Raw genomic sequence first — 17,400 nt, 5'->3', positions numbered from 1 at the left:
GCACATGACGTCTAATGAAGCAGTTAGAATTCTCCAGCTTTGGAAGGAGAGGTTGCCAAAGGGGATCCCACGGGTCCATGAGAGGCTCCAGGAGAGGCACCCCAGAAAAGGACCAAGCTGGGGAGAACTAGTTAGCAGGTAGATCATGGCAGTTGCTAGTGACATTATCAGTAATGCCTTCCTTGGAGAATCTCTTGTATCTAGGAGAGAACTAGAATCTTCTGTGTTGTCACCTGTGTTGTGGTGACAGCAACTGCCTGTGGTTCATCACTTCTGTTTGCTCTGAGATCACCAGCAGGAATGTTTTCCCGGCTTCTCAGGCTATGTCAGAAAGAGAATGGCGATGAAGGAGACACCAGACCAACAGAGAAGGAAGAGGGAATCCTTTCTCATGAAAAAGGAAGAAGGAAATGGTTATGGAGAAGGCACAGTGAGTCCTGGGCAGAGTTGGGGAACTTCCTGGTAGAGGTAGGCTTGAGCTGGTCCGTCCAGGAGTAGGTCTTACAAGCTGAAGCCTTGGACTTTGCCAATGTCAGACAAAGAGTCAAGAATTTCTGATGATTAGTTTGACAGAGCCAGGAACTGACAAACCTGCAGCTACTCTTCTGGGAGCTATTTAATTTCATTTTGAGTGGCAAAGAATGCCAGGAGTGGGCACTATGGGAATATCAGTGTGTTATTCCTTTCATGGAAGGGAGTTGAAGCACTTCACCTTCCAGATTACTGTGGGTAACTTGAGTCTCTGATGAAAAGAACAGAGAAGGATGCTCCCCTGGTCATGTCATGTGGTGAGGTCTCAGACACTTTGGATTAATTAGTGCTTGATAGTGCTAAGCACTATGAACTTCAGGATTTCCCTGTAACACATCTGATATGACCTGACAATGTTCCCCATATCTTTATGTCTGAGGCAAATTATAGATTTCAGGGCAAAGGGTCCTGTAATAGGGAGTGAGGCATATGTCTGACAATGGTGGTTAGGAAGAGGAACATAGCTTAGCAAACCAGCTGGAAGATAGCTTTTCTGCTCTTTTAAGGATTCACCCCGTCTTTACCTTTTCTCTCCATCCATCTTCTTCTTGGGACTCTGAATGGTCTCCCCTCCCCTGGGCCATCAAGTATGCAAACTCATTTGTGTTTATCTATCTGCAGGGTCTGCTAGAAATACTTCAACCCAAAATTCCAACATCACTAATCAGATATCAAATATAAATAAAGTTAGAGAACTGAAATTGCATAAGAGGAAGATCATCAATGACATGGAGGAAATGTGTGGAATCCTGATCGTTTACATGTATGAGGATTTGAATTACAGGTAGGAATTATGCCCAGTACCTTGTTTCCTGTATTGTGCCATCTGTTAACCCAATTTCCTTCTATAAATGGAGTGTGATCTCCCATCATTCAATTAAGTAGCCCTAACAGGTGTTTAATTGTTGGATAAACAAGGTGCTGTGTGTTTATTATCATCTTTTTTTGTACTTGACCCTGGGATGCTTGCAATCTGATTGTTGATGTCAACAGCTGGAAGGTCCTGCTCACACTTGTTGCCTCTCAGTGTGTGAATGCAATGCCTGCAGGCTTCAAGGCTTTACTCTGATATTGTTCATTATATTCTGAGAGATGGTACCTCCCTGGATTTATTTGGCATTCTAATTGTGTCTGTGTGTGTGAACTTAGCTGTGTGTGTTTTGTTCAGGACTGAGGCTCTGGGACCTTTGATGGGGTCTGAGGATTTGTGTGTTGCACAGTTTGCAGGTAGTGTTAGTGTTGAGTCCATAGAGGTCCAAAGTGATCACCAGGGAAGTTTGTTCCTGGTGTTTCCTTGGTGTCACACAGGAATCTCCTGGGGGAGGAGGTGTGATAAAGCCTTTCTCCTGTAAATACTAGTTGTGTCCTCTGGGAATTCAAATAACAACAGGAACCAAGGAATGAGGATCCCTGCCTTAAAAATAAGAGGAAAGTTATTACAGATACCTATTGGACCCTTGCCTGTGGCACAGTGTATTGGAAAATTGTCATAGAAGTAGTCTATTCCTTCATGCTTGCCCAGGAAGCTCTTGAAGGTCAGCTAGGTCCATTTGGTCCCCTGGCTCTGCTGTCCTCTGCCCAGGATAGTAAGTTTAATTAGCACCAAGGGGACCCAGTTTTAAGGAACTAGGATGTGGCATGCAATTGGCTTGGGTAGTCCATGATACAGCCTGTTTGCACATGATTATTGAATCCTCAGTTCAGCAGATTATTTGCTTCTTGGGTCATGCCCTAACACAGGATGAACACTGAATTCAACATCATTAAATCACAACATGAGAAGACAATGTTGGATATAGATAAAATGACCCAGTCCATAATTGCTTCCATGAAGTTCTCCGAGGAACTGTTAAATGATAACTATTCCTACAGGTGAGTCAGTGACACAACTGACACCCCCAGAACTAGGCAGGGAATGCTTCTGTCCTTTTAGGACTTTGAACAAAAGCAAGGACTCTGGTTCTATGCTATCTGTTTTTTTGTCCAGGAACCCTGCCCTGAGGCAAGGGTCTTTTATTTGTACCTCTTGGACACAGTTGTCCTAAGTGTGAAGAGTGTCCAAGACCCTCCAAACTTTATTCTTCCAAATTTAAGATCCTCTACATAGAAAACTTTTCCACCACGCTGCGCATATCCAGGAACCCTGAACCTCTAGGGTTCTGACCACAGATTAAAAGATCTAGGATTCCCGACAAAAATGGAGAGTGTACATCTGTTGGGTCAGCTCACCTCTCTGAGAGGGGATAAGACTTCTCCCTGCTGAAGGTTTTATGGTACCACAGACCTATAATCAACCATGAGGAACATTTCCTCTTCTGTGATGCAGAGGGAAAACTCTTGGTGATAGGGTTTTCAGAAGGTTGTGGAGTCCTCTGGAATATGGGTGGTATCTTGATTTGACTTGTCTTTGTTTGGTTCTGCTATGTATATTGTGTCCTCTTCTAGGGCTTCTGGAGATCAGGGCCCTTGCAGGGATCATGGGACTTGTAGGAGTGGCAAGCCAATGGAATCTGGCTGGGAATCACCAATTTTTCTTTGTGGATCAGCATTAAGGAGGACCACCTCCTCCGTGAATGCACTCAACTCAACGAAAAAGTAAGGATATTACTGAATGAAAACAGAAAGCTGCTGGTGGAGCAGGCTGGAACGCAAGTGTCCTGTGGGGAAGAAAAGAGGTTCTGTGAGGAGGCCAGCAAGAACATCTGTGCCTCAAGTGCCAAGGAGCAGCAGGTAGGATGATGTGTATCAGAGGCACATCGCCCTCATGTCTAACCATAAACATAGAAAATCCAATGCAACAGTCCACCAACTTCTCCAGGCACTCACCTATGTTTCCTCCAAGTGTTTGCTTATGTGATCATCTACAGGGCTCTCTGTGGAGGTAGCCTGGTTCAAGAAACTGCATGTTTGGCATGCAAATGTTCCTGCTCTGCTAGAATCAATAAGGGTGATAGGTTGATTACACATCACAACACTACATGCCTTAAGTTTGAAGGATGCTGTGTTGGAGCCCTTCTTGAGAATAGCAAGAGCTTTGAAGGAAGAAGTAAAGGCCTGTAGCTCATTTGCTTTACAGGGATCTTGTGAGATTCTAGGTAGGAAATAGTTTGCAGGGATGACAGCCTTGTGTAATTGACAAATAAGTGGATTTCATTGCTGTCTTTTGGCGGCTTTTCTATTCCCCCCTTTCCCCTCTATCTCAAAATGGCCTCTACAGGCTTCATATATCTTGGTTCACACTGAGAGGTCCTGAGTAGTATATTGTCAGTCCCATTTTCTTTGAGTGATGTCGGAGTGGTCATTCCTGGTCTGATAGTCTGGAGTTGGCTGGATGACCAGAGATGACAGAAAGGCTTCTCACAGGCTCAGGTTTGGTGTGAGATTTCTGAGGCTTCATGAAAAATTTTCTTAATATATGCCCCCTATTCTACCAAGAAGAGTGTTCTCTAGTGATTTTTTTTTGTTCTTCGGATATTTTATTTTATTTTTTATTAGGTATTTTCCTCGTTTACATTTTCAATGCTATCCTAAAGGTCCCCATACCCCCCCCCCCCAATCCCCTACCCACCCACTCCCCCTTTTTGGCCCTGGCGTTCTTCTGTATTGGGGCATATAAAGTTTGCAAGTCCAATGGGCCTCTCTTTCCAGTGATGGCCGACTAGGCCATCTTTTAATACATATGCAGGTAAAGACAAGAGCTCCTGGGTACTGGTTAGTTCATATTGTTGTTCCACCTATAGGGTTGCAGTTCCCTTTAGCTCCTTGGGTAATTTCTCTAGCTCCTCCATTAGGGGCCGTGTGACCCATCCAATAGCTGACTTTGATCATCTGTTAGATGTTTTTTTCTATCCCCTGTGACAGGGATTCTCTGTCCAGCACTGGCTGTCCTGGAACTCACTCTGTAGACCCGGCTGGCCTTGAATTTAGAAATCTGCCTGCCTCTGCCTCCCAAGTGCTGGGATTAAAGTAGTGAGCCACTATGACCTGGCTTCTCTAGTGCTTTTTATTCCTCTAAAATAATCGCAGAGTCGTTGGGTCTGCCTTGAAACATCTCCTCTGCATAGTCTGAATTATCTTGGTCCTGAACCATAACAGATACCTCGTTGTTTTCTGCTCAGTTATGATTTTATGTGAATAAGTCTGTGTGTGCTTCTGTGTGTGTCTTTGTCTGTGACTGTGTGTCTGTGTGTTTCTTTTTGTGTATGAATTGTTTTCCTGACCTGTGCCTCTCTCGGTATGTTGGGAGGCCATTCAATGACATCTGAATTGTCCAGTTATTCTTTATATTACTTCTTTGAGCATTGGTCTCGCAATAAACTTGACATTTCCTATTTTGTTCTGTTCAGTAGTCTTTGCATCTTCTGTTCACTATTAGGTAGCACCCCCTCTCTCATTTATTTCAACAAATTGATAAACAATACAGCTATTTTAAAAATAAGTGTTAGATTTCTTCACTTTCCCTGCATAGAGTTATCTCCCTGGGAGATTTGTGTTTGTCTTATTGGCTCCACCATGAACATGCACAGAATCCTACCATGCATCCCTCTGCTCGAATGGGTTTTGCTAACTATATCGTGGGCATGGCTTTGTTTCAGGATAGATTCCTCCTCATAGTTGGCACAGTGCTGCATTTCATAAATGTCACAGCACATTATTTCACCAGCTTTCTTCTGACTGATATTGAGGAAGATTTAATATCACATGAACTGTAATAGGTTGAAAAGTTCCAGGATAGTGACCAAAGTCACTGTCTTCCTCTGATGCTACCAAGGAACCAGTGTAGGTATAATGAGGGCTACTGAGAGAGTCAACATGGGGCTTGCTGGAGGCTTTTCTTAGGAATCTCTTTCTTGGGAATTTGGTATTGTGTAGTCCAGGTTATCTGTGCAGAGCTTGTAACTTCCTCGTAGGATCAGAAAGCATCTGCATAAAATTTTTTTTGAAGAGGAGTTAATTACAGATGAGGGCCACAAAGACTGCCTAAGTCTAAGAACCTTATACTCATACACATCAGAGGTCCCAGTAGCTGCTTATGCAACAGGAAATTTGCTAGGCGACAGTAATATTTTCATTGATTTGTGTTTGTGTATTTCTATGTGTGTATTGTGTGGTGTGTATGTTTTTGTTCTTTGTGTGTGGTGTGTGTGTTTGTCTGTGTGTGTTTGGACCAAGTTTGGATCAGCTTGTTTCTACTAAAGTTGTGTATTAGTGTAATACTAGGTAATTTTGTGTTTGTGATATGGGTGCTTGTATATACAAATGTGTGTGTGTGTGTGTGTGTGTGTGTGTGTGTGTGTGTGTGTGTGAGTGATTGTGCATAAATGCAGCTGTGTGTGTCTCTAGAGGTCAAATTTAATGAGAAATACACTCTGAGGTTTTAGTTTGCACCTATGAAATATCAAATACAGCACTCCAATTATTCTGCATGCTCACCTAACACCCAAGAATGAAAGGACACAAGAATTCTTGTAGGGTCAGATTTTTTAACTGACTAGAGACAAAACTATTGATTCTCATTGAAATCTTTAGAGCAAATGTAAGGGATATGGTATATGGAGGTAAGGAGGACATTGCTGTATAAAATCCTTGTGTTTATGACCCTTTTCTGCTCTTGGTGAATTGTGAAGGACCACTGGAAGGTCAGGTGGCTCACTGTGTCTTCTAAGCATTCCAGGTTGTTTTCCTCATTGCCTGCCACCATTACATTTCCTGCTATCTCTGCTCAGTAAAGCTTTGCCTTGTAGTTTGCCTTGGATTTTACTCATTGAGAGATTGAGTTGCTTGGAGCTGAACTTGGATCCAGCAGAATTCCCATAGCTGTGGAGCAAACCAGGCCTGCTTCAGAAGCCCATTGAGGGTCTTGATAATCTAAAGTATTCACACTGTCTTATCTGTATAGCATTCAGCGGGACTGTTCTTCAACATCATTTTCTCAGAGTTAAAATCAGCCTCAGTGGGGGTTGGGAGAAATGAGGACCTTCAGACAGTTCTGGTAGTATAAAATTGGTTATGTCTGTTAGAAGCCATGTTCTGAAAGTAGAAAAGAAGTCCTCATTGACCCAGTCCTTCCAGAACAAGTAGGAGGTATCCACAGAGTCTAGGGTATTCAGGGTTGCAGTGGTCCTCAGAGCAGCCCTGAAGGAGAAGTTATCCTGATGTCCATTTGCTGAAGAATGAAACTGTACTGTGTGGTGCAGCCCTTCCATGAACTCAGTATGAGATAATCCATGCAAGCTTTTGTCCTCCAACTAGTCAGCCTTTTCTTACTCAAAATAGCCCTGACACAATCACATTCTGGGGAGAAAATGGTTCCTTTGGATCCTGTTATAGACAGTTCCTATTACTCTGGGCTCATACCTTTGGACACCAAGTCAGTTAGGTGATGGAAAATGGAGATCCTATTGAAAGAAATTGTTTACTTTGGGACAAGTCTGAAACAGTGAGCAAGAACAAGAGGCTGGTCCACCACCAACATGTGAGTCTAGGCTGGGAAACAAACCTATTCTACACAGCCTTGGGAACTTGCTGAGCCAGATTGGATAATAGGACAAGAACCCTGATTCCCAGACCGGTTTATGAGTGGAAAGCATATCACTGACTGCGCTGCCTATATGCTTTGCCCACTAAGTACCTTTCCCATTCAAGATTTGGTTTTTTATGCCTCTAAAGTTTCCTGGGAGATTTTTATATTTGAATTAACCGGGAAACTAAACGGGGCACTGCAATACAATATGCTTGTATTGCATAAACACAAATAGGTGTGTTTGAGAGTGTGCCCTACAATAGTCATAGATGTACAGGGGTGTTCTGTTTTTTTCATGACCATCACTTTTAAGGTTCATTGCTCAGCCTTGGGAATATTTTTATTTAGCAAACTCTTACAGATTCTAGGACCTATGAAGTACCCATGGGGTTTTGTGTTGTATGTTGTCTCTGGTTATTTGGAGATAGAGGGATTGACAAGAGGAACCTTGTGAGGTTCCTGCACTGGAGAAATAATCATAGCCTTCACTTCAGTTCAGGGCATGCTGGCACCCCATAAGGAATCCACATGGTTTTCTAGGTTGCACACATCTCTCTTGGACTCACATTCAGACATTGTTCAATTGCTATTACTCAATATAATATACCCGCACAACTGGGGAAATGTGGTGTTTTTTTAAAACTCCAGTATAATGTGTCATTGACAGTACTGATTCTAGCAGTTTTTAAAAGGTGAGAAACAATTCCAAGCTCAGGTGTTCTATGACACTTGGGATGCACGGTATGATCTCAGCTCATAGGTCATTTTGGTTTGTCCAGCTGAATAGAGCTGTTCTGGGAGGGACAGCTGAATTGACAAATGCTTACCAGGCCTTTGTTTCTTCCTTCCCTAAGTCTGAAATAGTCCAGCAGAAAGCAGAACATGGCACAGACCACGACATGATCTCCCTCAAAGAGAAGTGCTGGAGGAGGAGCACTGTGTGTGCACAGGAAATACACCACTGTTGCCTCTCATCCCTAATAACCATGGCTGTAATGGGCTGTGTGCTCCTACTTTATTTTGGTTTCTTGGGTATGAACAGGCCTTAATTTCATCTAGCCTCTGGCCCAGGAAGAGTGCACATTTAAAGGGATTAAGAGAAATGATGAGACACATCAAGAGCTGCTGGGCATCCAGGAAGAATCTGAGTGCAAATTTATCTTTTCCTGATGGGTCATCATGACTAATTACATGGAGATCAGTCAACAAAATTGTAAAACCTTGGGTCCAAGTCTACAACCTGTGTTCTGCTTTGACTTGGGAGGCCATATCCTTCAGACCCACACTCCAAAATGAGAGTGTTGCTTAAATTTCTCCTGCAAAGATTTTTACCTGCAGGAACTGCTTTTCTACTTAGTTGCCAAGGACAGCCACAGGCTATAAGTCTGTGCTACAAAATAAGCAGACTAAGAATTTTGCTTTGCACAATTTTTTGGTTTGATTTTGGTTTGAGTTTTGATTACTTTAGTTATTTGGTTTTTCTTGTTTTCATTCGAAGTTTTGTTATTAATTGGTTGTTTATTTGTTCTTGTAATTAATTTGATATTTTGATAAGGCTATATACAGTACATATTGACTGTCAGCTTTTAGTTACAATTGAGTACATTGCATTTATTCTTATGACTAACACAGTGATCTCCAACTCTTCACTCTTAAAAACCTTGTTATTTCAGGTGTGATCATGAAATCCCACAGATATCAGACCCAGATGGATCTCTGCATTCTTCATGGGACCTGGGCTCCATAGTTTCTTCTGAGCCAGACTGAACTACAAAGTCCATTATAAATTCATTGTGGAGAGTGTGTCCAACTCTCTGGATAGGAACTTAATGTTGGAAAACTTACCCATGCTGCATCCTTGTTGTCAAATATTTAGCTACTGTGAAAATTCTGTGGATGATGATGTTGAACACATTAATGGCAAATACATCAGTATTTCTGTAATAACTCTCATTAATTAAAAGCATAGTCTAAGGGAATAAAAACCTGTCATAAAACACAGCAGTGTATGCTTCAGCTTTCCTTCAAATATAAAATCACTGGTAACTGCAAGTAGAGATAATAAATTCCACAATCTGTTTGGGGACAGGTTTCTCTACGGGTCCTTCAACATTCATTTTATTACTTTATGATTCACCTGTGTCTGCCAAAAGACATCATTCAAAAACGATGAAGACTGCAATTAGGTATCATCCTATAAAATTTTAACAAATGCTTTTTTATTTGATATTTTCTTTACATACATTTCAAATGTTAAACCCTTTCCTTGTTTCCTCTCTGAAGATCCCCTGTTTCCTAACCCCAACCCCTGCTTCCCAACCTACCCACTCCCTCTTCCTGGCCCTGGCATTCCCCTTTACTGGGGCACAGAACCTTCACAGGACCAAGGATCTCCTCCCAGTGATGACCAACCAGGCCTTCCTCTACTACATATTTAGCTAGATCCATGAGTTTCACCATGTGTTTTCTTTGGCTGGTGGTTTAGTCCCAGGGATCTCTGGAGGTACTGGTTAGTTCATATTGTTGTTCCTTCTATGGGGCTGCAAACCCTTCAGCTCCATAGTTCCTTTCTCTAGCTCCTTCACTGGGGACCCTGTGCTTTGACCAATGGATGGCTGTGAACATCTACTGCTGTATTGGTCAGGCAGTGGCAGAGCCTCTCAGTAGACAGATATATCAGGCTCCTGTTAGCAATCTCTTGTTGGCATCTGTTGTAGTGTCTGGTTTTTGTGGTTGTTCATAAGATGGATCCCCAGGTGAAGTCTCTGGATGGATATGAGGTGTCCTCCTGCCTCAGCACAAATTTGAACACAAATTTGTACACATGCATCCACACACAGGTATACAGGCACACCAAACAGGAGCTGACACTGTAACCTAAGAACATTATGAATCCCTTTGACCTTTTCTGGTCTATGCAACTTTTATCTTTCTTTAAACACAGACAACATACCTGACATACCACTTTGTAACCTGTAGTCTCCCCTCCCCCAGCCTGAAACCTGCTTGCTCAGGGGTGGAGCTTCCCGCTCAATCATTCTGCCATGCCCACTGCTGGAACCTGCTTCTTTGCTGTTTGGAGCCCTGCACATTGTCACTCTGCTATTGGAACCCAAGATTAATTGGCGGGAATAGGGGCCCCCTTTCCCTGCTTTATAGTTGCGTGTGGAACAGTAAAATTGAGCTTTGATCAGAATGACTGTCTTAGCTACATTTCTTTATCTCGCCACCTAGCCCCTCTTCTCTTCCAGGTTTCCAAAATGCCTTTCCAGGCTAGAACCGATGTTGTCATCTGCTGGCCGGACACAACAGTAACCTCATGTACTAAAGAGAAGTTCTTTAAGTCAGACGTGATCGAACATTACTGATATCCCAAGACTCAGGAAAGGTGTGAAAATTAGATGTGACTTTGATAACTTCTCTCTTGAGCAGTCCATGGGCACTGTGGCAGTCTGAATGCGAATAGCCCCCATATATTTGGGAAGGATTAAGAGGTGTAGCCTAATGGAGGAGTTTCAAAAGCCCATAGCATTCCCTGTCTCCTGCCTGTGGATCAGATGTAAACTCTCAGCTACCACTCCAGTATGATACCTGTCTCCTGCCATGCTCCCCACCATAAGAGTCATGGACTAGCACTCTGCACCCAGGAGCCCCTGTAGACGCCTTCTTCTATACGTTGCCTTGGTCATGCTTTCTCTCCATAGCAGTAGCAAAGTAACCAAGACGGCCCCGTGATATGTACAACTACCACCCCCCAACCCCCACACAGTCGTTCTCAGTAAACTCCATTTATGGTTCATACAGACTTGTACTGAATTTCTCTTTTGTGGTGTAAGTTAAGAGTCTCATTTTTCAGTGAGTAGAAGTCCCCCTAAGGGACAGTTGCCAATGTTGAGCTGTGTCTTCCTTTTCCACTGCCATTACTATGCAGCCCAGGACTGCTTGGGGACCTTTCCTGAAGTGCCTTCCCCAGCCCTTAAGTTTCAAAGGCCCTCTCTAGTCTCCTGGATTCCTGCCTCCCTGCTAGATGTCATGCTGGCTACTGAGTCACCTACAGCTGCCTTCAGGCTCCTTATGTGATTAATCTCCAGAATTGATTCCGAGAGAATAATCACAGAATTATTGATCCCGAGAGCACCTGGGTTGATTCTTGGCAACTGCGTGTCTTGGCTTTGGAGCTCTAAGCTGGAATCTGAAGTGGCTGGGTCCTACCACTGTATAGAGGGGCTCTGCTAGAAGTATTCTCGGGGGATCATAAGAACTAGCTTCCCATGCTGCCCCTGGCTTTTCCCCTGCACATTTGGAGGGAACCTCATATTTTCTATTTCTTTAAAAGAAAACGTATTTATTTTCAAGTTTATTTTAGGTGTATGAGCATTTTGCCCACAGTATATGTCTTTGCACCACGACTTTGCTGTATGCGTAGAGGCCAGAAGAGGGTGTCAGATCCTCTGAAATTGGAGTTGCAGATGAATGTTAGCCATTGTGTGAGTGCTAGGAACCCAACTTGGGTCCCCTGGAAGACAACCAGTGCTCTTAACCTATTGCTGACTCTCCTGCCCTGAACGTGCCATTTCTTGAACTACAACTAAATCTGTCACAATTTATATTTATTTTAGACTCAATTGTTTCATCCTCTCTCTGTGGAAAGCAGACCTCATGTTGGTTTGTTCTTTTCTCTGCATCGTTAACAACCTCACCCAGCAGTCATGGAATACTTTTTCATAGTTTTCTATACTGATCTCTTTGTTAGATGAATCATTTGTAATTATTAATCATTTTCTTCTCTTACAAGCAACAACAACTGTGCGGAGAAAAAAATACATGATCTTACCATACTTTAGCCAAAAGGAAGGAAAAAAATACATGCAATTATGGAATCCTGTTGCACATTAATAACCAGTAGCCATGTTGAGACATAACCTACCAATTCAAAAATTCTTATTTTATCATATGTACACTTTTTACACATTGGGCTTTAGGTAGTTAAAATATTTAACAGTTTTTTATTTTTAATAATAACATTTTTTTTACTATTAGTAATGTGTGTGTGTGTGCAGAAGAACATGCTATCCTGTACATGTGGGGGTCAGGGTACAACTTTGTAGCCTTAGTTCTCTCCTTCCACATTTATGTGCATTTAGTGATCTATTTAACTGACATCATTAGGCTTGTGTGGCCCATGCCTTTACCCACTGAGCCATCTCACCAGCCCTATATTGTGCTTTAAAAAAATCTGTCTTTCATTTTAAAATGACATTTAGTTTTTTTTTTCTCTCTTAATAATTAGGTGAGATGAGGACAACAGGAAAATAAGGTCATTTGTAGAATTTACACCTTGAGTTATGAGCTAGAAATAACACCAAACCCAGACACTATTGCTGATGCCAGGGCTATGTAGAAAGATCCTGTTGTACATACATGCCAGTCCACCCATGCCCACATACAGGTTTAAAAGATAAATAAAAAACAAAGTATATTAAAAACGACCTAACAGCTTTTTAAAAGAATGAGATGAAAGTTGTAGGGAGATTAACAAATGAGAAGACAGTGGTCATATTAAGAAATTAAGAAGCAGGCTAAACAGAGACAGGAAGATTACTACAAGTTTGAAACCAGTCCCATCTCTGTAGAGACTGGTAGGCCAATCACCAGAACTACATAGCAAAACCTTACCTCAAAAGGACAAAAAATCAGCACTGGCAACTGAACATTGTTGCAAACAAAATTAGGGAATTGGATAATATTTCAGAGAAAATTATCCAAGACTAGCAAAACACACACAGACACAAACAAAACAAAACAAAACAAATCATCATCACCATCACCATCACCATCACCAGCAACAACAACAACAACAACAACACCAAACAGGAGAATGGTGAAAGAAAGATCGAGATTTGGAGGATAGTATAAAATCTCTGTGTCAAATCTAGTTATAGAAACTCAAAATAGAGAAAATTGCATGGAACAGGAATGAAGATAAGTAACAGTTGAATTTAAAACATTTTCAGTCTTCTCTTGAGGGACATCTGGGTTGTTTCCAGCTCCTGGCTATTATAAATAAGGCTGCTATAAACATAGTGGAGCATGTGTCCTGGTTATATGTTGGCATATGTTTTGGGTACATGTCAATTAGTGGTATAGCTGGGTCTTCAGGTAGATCTATTTACAAATTTCTGAGGAATCGCCAGATTGATTTCAGAAGTGGTTTGACCAGCTTTCAGTCCCACCAGCAATGGAGGAGTGTTCCTCTTTCTCCGTATATTCGCCAGCATCTGCTGTCACCTGAATTTTTGATCTTAGCCATTCTGACTGGTGTGAGGTAGAATCTCAGGGTTGTGTGGTTTGCATTTCCCTGGTGACTAGGGATGTTGAACATTTCTTTAGGTGCTTCATGGTCATTCAGTATTCCTCAGTTGACAATCTCTGTTTAGCTCTGTTCCCCATTTTAATAGGGTTATTTGGTTCTCTGGAGTTCTTCTTGAGTTCTTTGTATAGACTGGATATTAGCCTTTGATAGTATATAGGATTGGTAAAGATCTTTTCCCAATTTGTTGGTTGCCATTTTGTTTCATTGACAGGGTTCTTTGCCATACAAAATGTTTGCAATTTTTTGAGGTCCCATTTGCCGATTGTTGATATTAGTTATCTGGAGACACCAAACCCAGACACTATTGTTGATGCCAAGAAGCACTTGCTGACAGGAATCTGGTATGAGTGTCCCCTGACCAATACAGATGCAGATACTCATAGGCAACCATCTAACTGAGCATGAGGATACCAGTGAAAGAGCTGGGGGAAGGACTGAAGGAGCTGAAGGGGGTTGCATCCCCATAGGAAGAGCAATATCAACTAACTGGACCACCCCATGCTCCAAGAGACTAAACCATCAACCAAAGAGTATACAAGGAGGGATCCATGGCTCCAGATACATATGTAGCAGAGGATGACCTTGTTCGGCATTAGTGGGAGGAGAGGCCCTTGGTCCTGTGCAGGTTTGATGACCCAGTGTAGGGGGATGCTAAAGGAAGGGTGGGAGTAGGTGGCGGAGTGGGGGATCACCCTCATATAGGCAAAGAGGAGGCAGGAGAAAGAGGGTTGGGTGGGGGTGGTTGTGGACAGTTAAAGGGGGATATCATTTGAAATATAAACAAAATGATTAATTAAAAATCCACCCCCCAAACCCAAAAAACATTTTCAGATTTAGAGAAGGATTTATATTTCAGGGTAAAATGAATATCAATTTCATAAGAAGAAACAAACAATCCTAAAACTAAAATCCACTTAGATTCAAACCATTAGTCCAAACACAAAATGAAAATATTAAAACTTGATGGACAGAAACATAGTGGACTGAGAGTAGACATCTCATTGCTTGTCCGAGGTGCCAAAAGGTTGTTATGAAGGGTTGGTGTTAATCACTTTCCATGTAGAATTCTGTAGACATTGAAATTTTGATGTAGGCATAGGAGGAAATAAAAATACAAGACTCAGAGGCCTTTGGTGAAAGAAATTGAAAAGCACATTCTCAGACACACACACAGACACACAGAGACACACACACACACAGACACACACACACACAGACACACACACACAGAGAGACACACACACACACAAACACCAGTGTCTAGAGTTCTGTGAAGCAATGCCCCTCCCTGCCTTTTTTGTCTCCCACAGGAGAGGCTATATCAATTCCCTCCTCTGTAAAAAGCACATTCTCAGACACACACATACACACACACACAGAGACACACAGACACACACACAGACACACACACACACACACAGACACACACACATGCAGACACACACACAGACACACACACACACACACACACACACACACACACACACACACACCACTGTCTGTAGAGGTCTGTGAAGCAATGCTGCTCCTTGCTTTTTTTGTCTCCCACCCCAAACTCTGTATCACTTCACTCCTCTGTATGAGGGCAAAGCCTTAGGAGGTGGATGGTAATGTGGAACAGAGGACACACCCCACAATCTCCTAAAGTGTACTGTTCCCTGAGAAGGAAATAAGGTGAGGGGGAGGGGCAGTGGCAGCAAGGCTTTCCTAGAGCCCTTTAGTCTGATTAATACACACAATGAATGAAAACAGTCATGCTAAAAGTAGTGCTCTTAGGATGGTCTGGTAGTAGTGAGATCAAACCGTATTTTTAGGACATCCTTAAAACAGAATGACTTGGAAGAGTTGAAAAACAGAACTAGTTATACTGTGCATTCAGGAGCAAAGAGAACACTTTTATTATACAGGACAGAATTTAATGTTATAAGACAATGGAGATGGTATTCTGTTTCTTGCTTTATGTTTTGAATTGTTTTATGTGAGTGTGTGCCTGCCTGTCTATCTGTGCACCATGTTCATGCAGGTACCTGAGGCCAGAAGAGGGTATTGGATCTTTTGGAACTGGTGTTACAGGTAGCTGTGAGCTGCCCAAGGTGGGTACTGGGCACTGAACGTGGGTCCTCAGGAAGAACACTGAGTGTTCTTAGTCACTGAGCCATCTCTCCAGCCCCTCCACCTACAAGACACCAGTTCCATTTATACAGAATCTGCTATCATAACCAGACCCCTTCCTTAGGTGCTCATGCAAGTTAGGACTTCAACGGGAACTGGGGAGATACCAACTTTTAGAACATAGAAACAGCTGTATATGTAGTCACATTAATGAAGCAATCTGGATTATAACACTGGCTCTGGGAGATACACAGGTCCCTGGGCAAGCTGCATTCTTCTTTTCCAGTTTTAATGTCTTTTCTTTCTTTCCTTCCTTCCTTCCTTCCTTCCTTCCTTCTTTCTTTCTTTCTTTCTTTCTTTCTTTCTTTCTTTCTTTCTTTCTGTCTTTCTTTCTATAAAAAATGACGTATGTGTGTGTTTGAGACAGAGACAGGGACAGAGAGAGAGAGAGAGAGAGAGAGAGAGGAAACACAACTTTTTGGAGTTGGGTTGCTCATTCTGCCAGATGGGTTTGGGAGTCTGAAAGCAGGGAGTTTGCTTTGGAGCACCCACACTGGGTGCTTCCTAACTCCAGGTCTAGGGGTACTGGATGCTTCTGGCCTCCATGAGAATTCACACTGCTGTGCACAAACCCACACACAGACACAGACACCCAAGTGAAAAAGAAAAGTCAAAAAATGTAACAACATGCTTGAAAAACAGCAGTTCGCTTCTGGTCTGGGATAGCTCAGTTGGCCTAGAGGAATGAAGGGCTGGGTTTGAGTGAGCCCCAGTGTTCATCTGTGATCCCAGTGCTGAGGTAAAGGCAGCATGGTCAGAATGATGGAGATCTGTGAGTTATCATCTGGCTGCTAACTAAAAGCAAGGGAGGAACTTGTAGACTGCTCACTCACCCCACTTAACCCTCATTCAAAGTAAATGAAGGACAGGCTACTTAGGCAGCAGGTAAGAGGCCACTGAACAAAGCATAGTCACAAACAAAGAAGACCCAACATTCCAAGGCCCTTTAAAGGAGAGATTCAGGAATGCAAATCTAGTCAGTCAAGTCACAGAAAGTGAGAGTTGGAAACCATCCAGTGGCTTAGCTCTCTCCACAATCCTTAGTGACCTTTATAGGTGTAGCTCCAGTGGAATATTAGCCTTGGAAGTTAGTATGACGTGGGAGCATGCTGGATCAAGTATGTGTTTTGAATTCTCGGTTTCAAAACGTGTGAATGCATCTGTCTACCAGACTAAGGGCCAGGAGATGCAGGAGTCTGAAGTCCATGAGAGAGGAAATGACCCATGCAAATGCAGTCACTCCTCTGTTTGCAACTAGAAGGAAACTGTATCCACTGCCAGTAAAGATGATTTCAGAAAAGATGATTGAAAAACTTGCTAGTTGCAATTTTCATTTTCTTTTTCCCAGAGAGCAGCAGGAGAGACAGTTGACATTTGAGCTGTCTGTGAACTGCCCCTGTCCCTAATTTGAGTTGAGTGCTCACAGGGAACCATAGACCTGCTCCTTAGCTGGTTTTCTTTTCACAAAATCTTTCAGTCATAGAAAATGAACAAAAGCAGGGCTCCCCAGCCAGCCCAGCCAGATATCCCAGCTGCCAGAATAGGTGCTTGGGAGCGGCTCAGGGGTGCAAAGCACAGCCTTGCTCTGTTGAAGCCAGGTACTGTCCTGGGCAATTGGCTCCAGGCTCAGCTCAGGAGGCGACCGCCTGGAGCTACAGGCACCCGAGGCAAGGAATGCCTGAAGGAAAGGGGCCAGGTCCTGCTCACCCCTCGTGAGCTACTTGCCCCTGACATCCCGGATGCTCCTGTTGAGCCTGGGTCCTTGGTGAAGCTTCCTCTTTTAGCTGCACCACCGCCAGGT

The 17,400-nt window shown here is 42.8% G+C and overlaps 1 protein-coding gene and 1 long non-coding RNA gene across 3 annotated transcripts in view; one reads left to right on the top strand and one right to left on the bottom strand.

The window, feature by feature from the left end:
• Nucleotides 1–17,400, bottom strand: part of Gm26630 — a 134,170-nt gene that overhangs the window by 41,170 nt on the left and 75,600 nt on the right. The gene's annotated exons all lie outside the window — the stretch shown is intronic.
• Nucleotides 301–3,373, top strand: Gm3594 (predicted gene 3594). Its single transcript, XM_011244834.2, has 4 exons — nucleotides 301–430; nucleotides 1,153–1,315; nucleotides 2,272–2,403; nucleotides 3,078–3,373. The coding sequence occupies exons 1-4, from the start codon at nucleotides 301–303 to the stop codon at nucleotides 3,268–3,270; spliced, it is 618 nt and encodes a 205-aa protein (XP_011243136.1). The 3' UTR covers nucleotides 3,271–3,373.

The sequence above is a fragment of the Mus musculus genome, chromosome 14 (assembly GCF_000001635.26).
Source record: "Mus musculus strain C57BL/6J chromosome 14, GRCm38.p6 C57BL/6J".
NCBI lineage: Eukaryota > Metazoa > Chordata > Mammalia > Rodentia > Muridae > Mus > Mus musculus.
Note: the sequence above shows the minus strand (reverse complement) of the source record. Positions and strands in the feature narration are given on the sequence as shown.

Bases quoted from the DNA above. Each gene is read 5' to 3' on its own strand.
- Gm3594 (XM_011244834.2), top strand. From the start codon at position 301: ATGTTTTCCCGGCTTCTCAGGCTATGTCAGAAAGAGAATGGCGATGAA. The intron at 431-1,152 runs GTGAGTCCTGGG...ATCTATCTGCAG, and splicing joins ATGGTTATGGAGAAGGCACA to GGTCTGCTAGAAATACTTCA. The intron at 2,404-3,077 runs GTGAGTCAGTGA...TTTGTGGATCAG, and splicing joins AATGATAACTATTCCTACAG to CATTAAGGAGGACCACCTCC.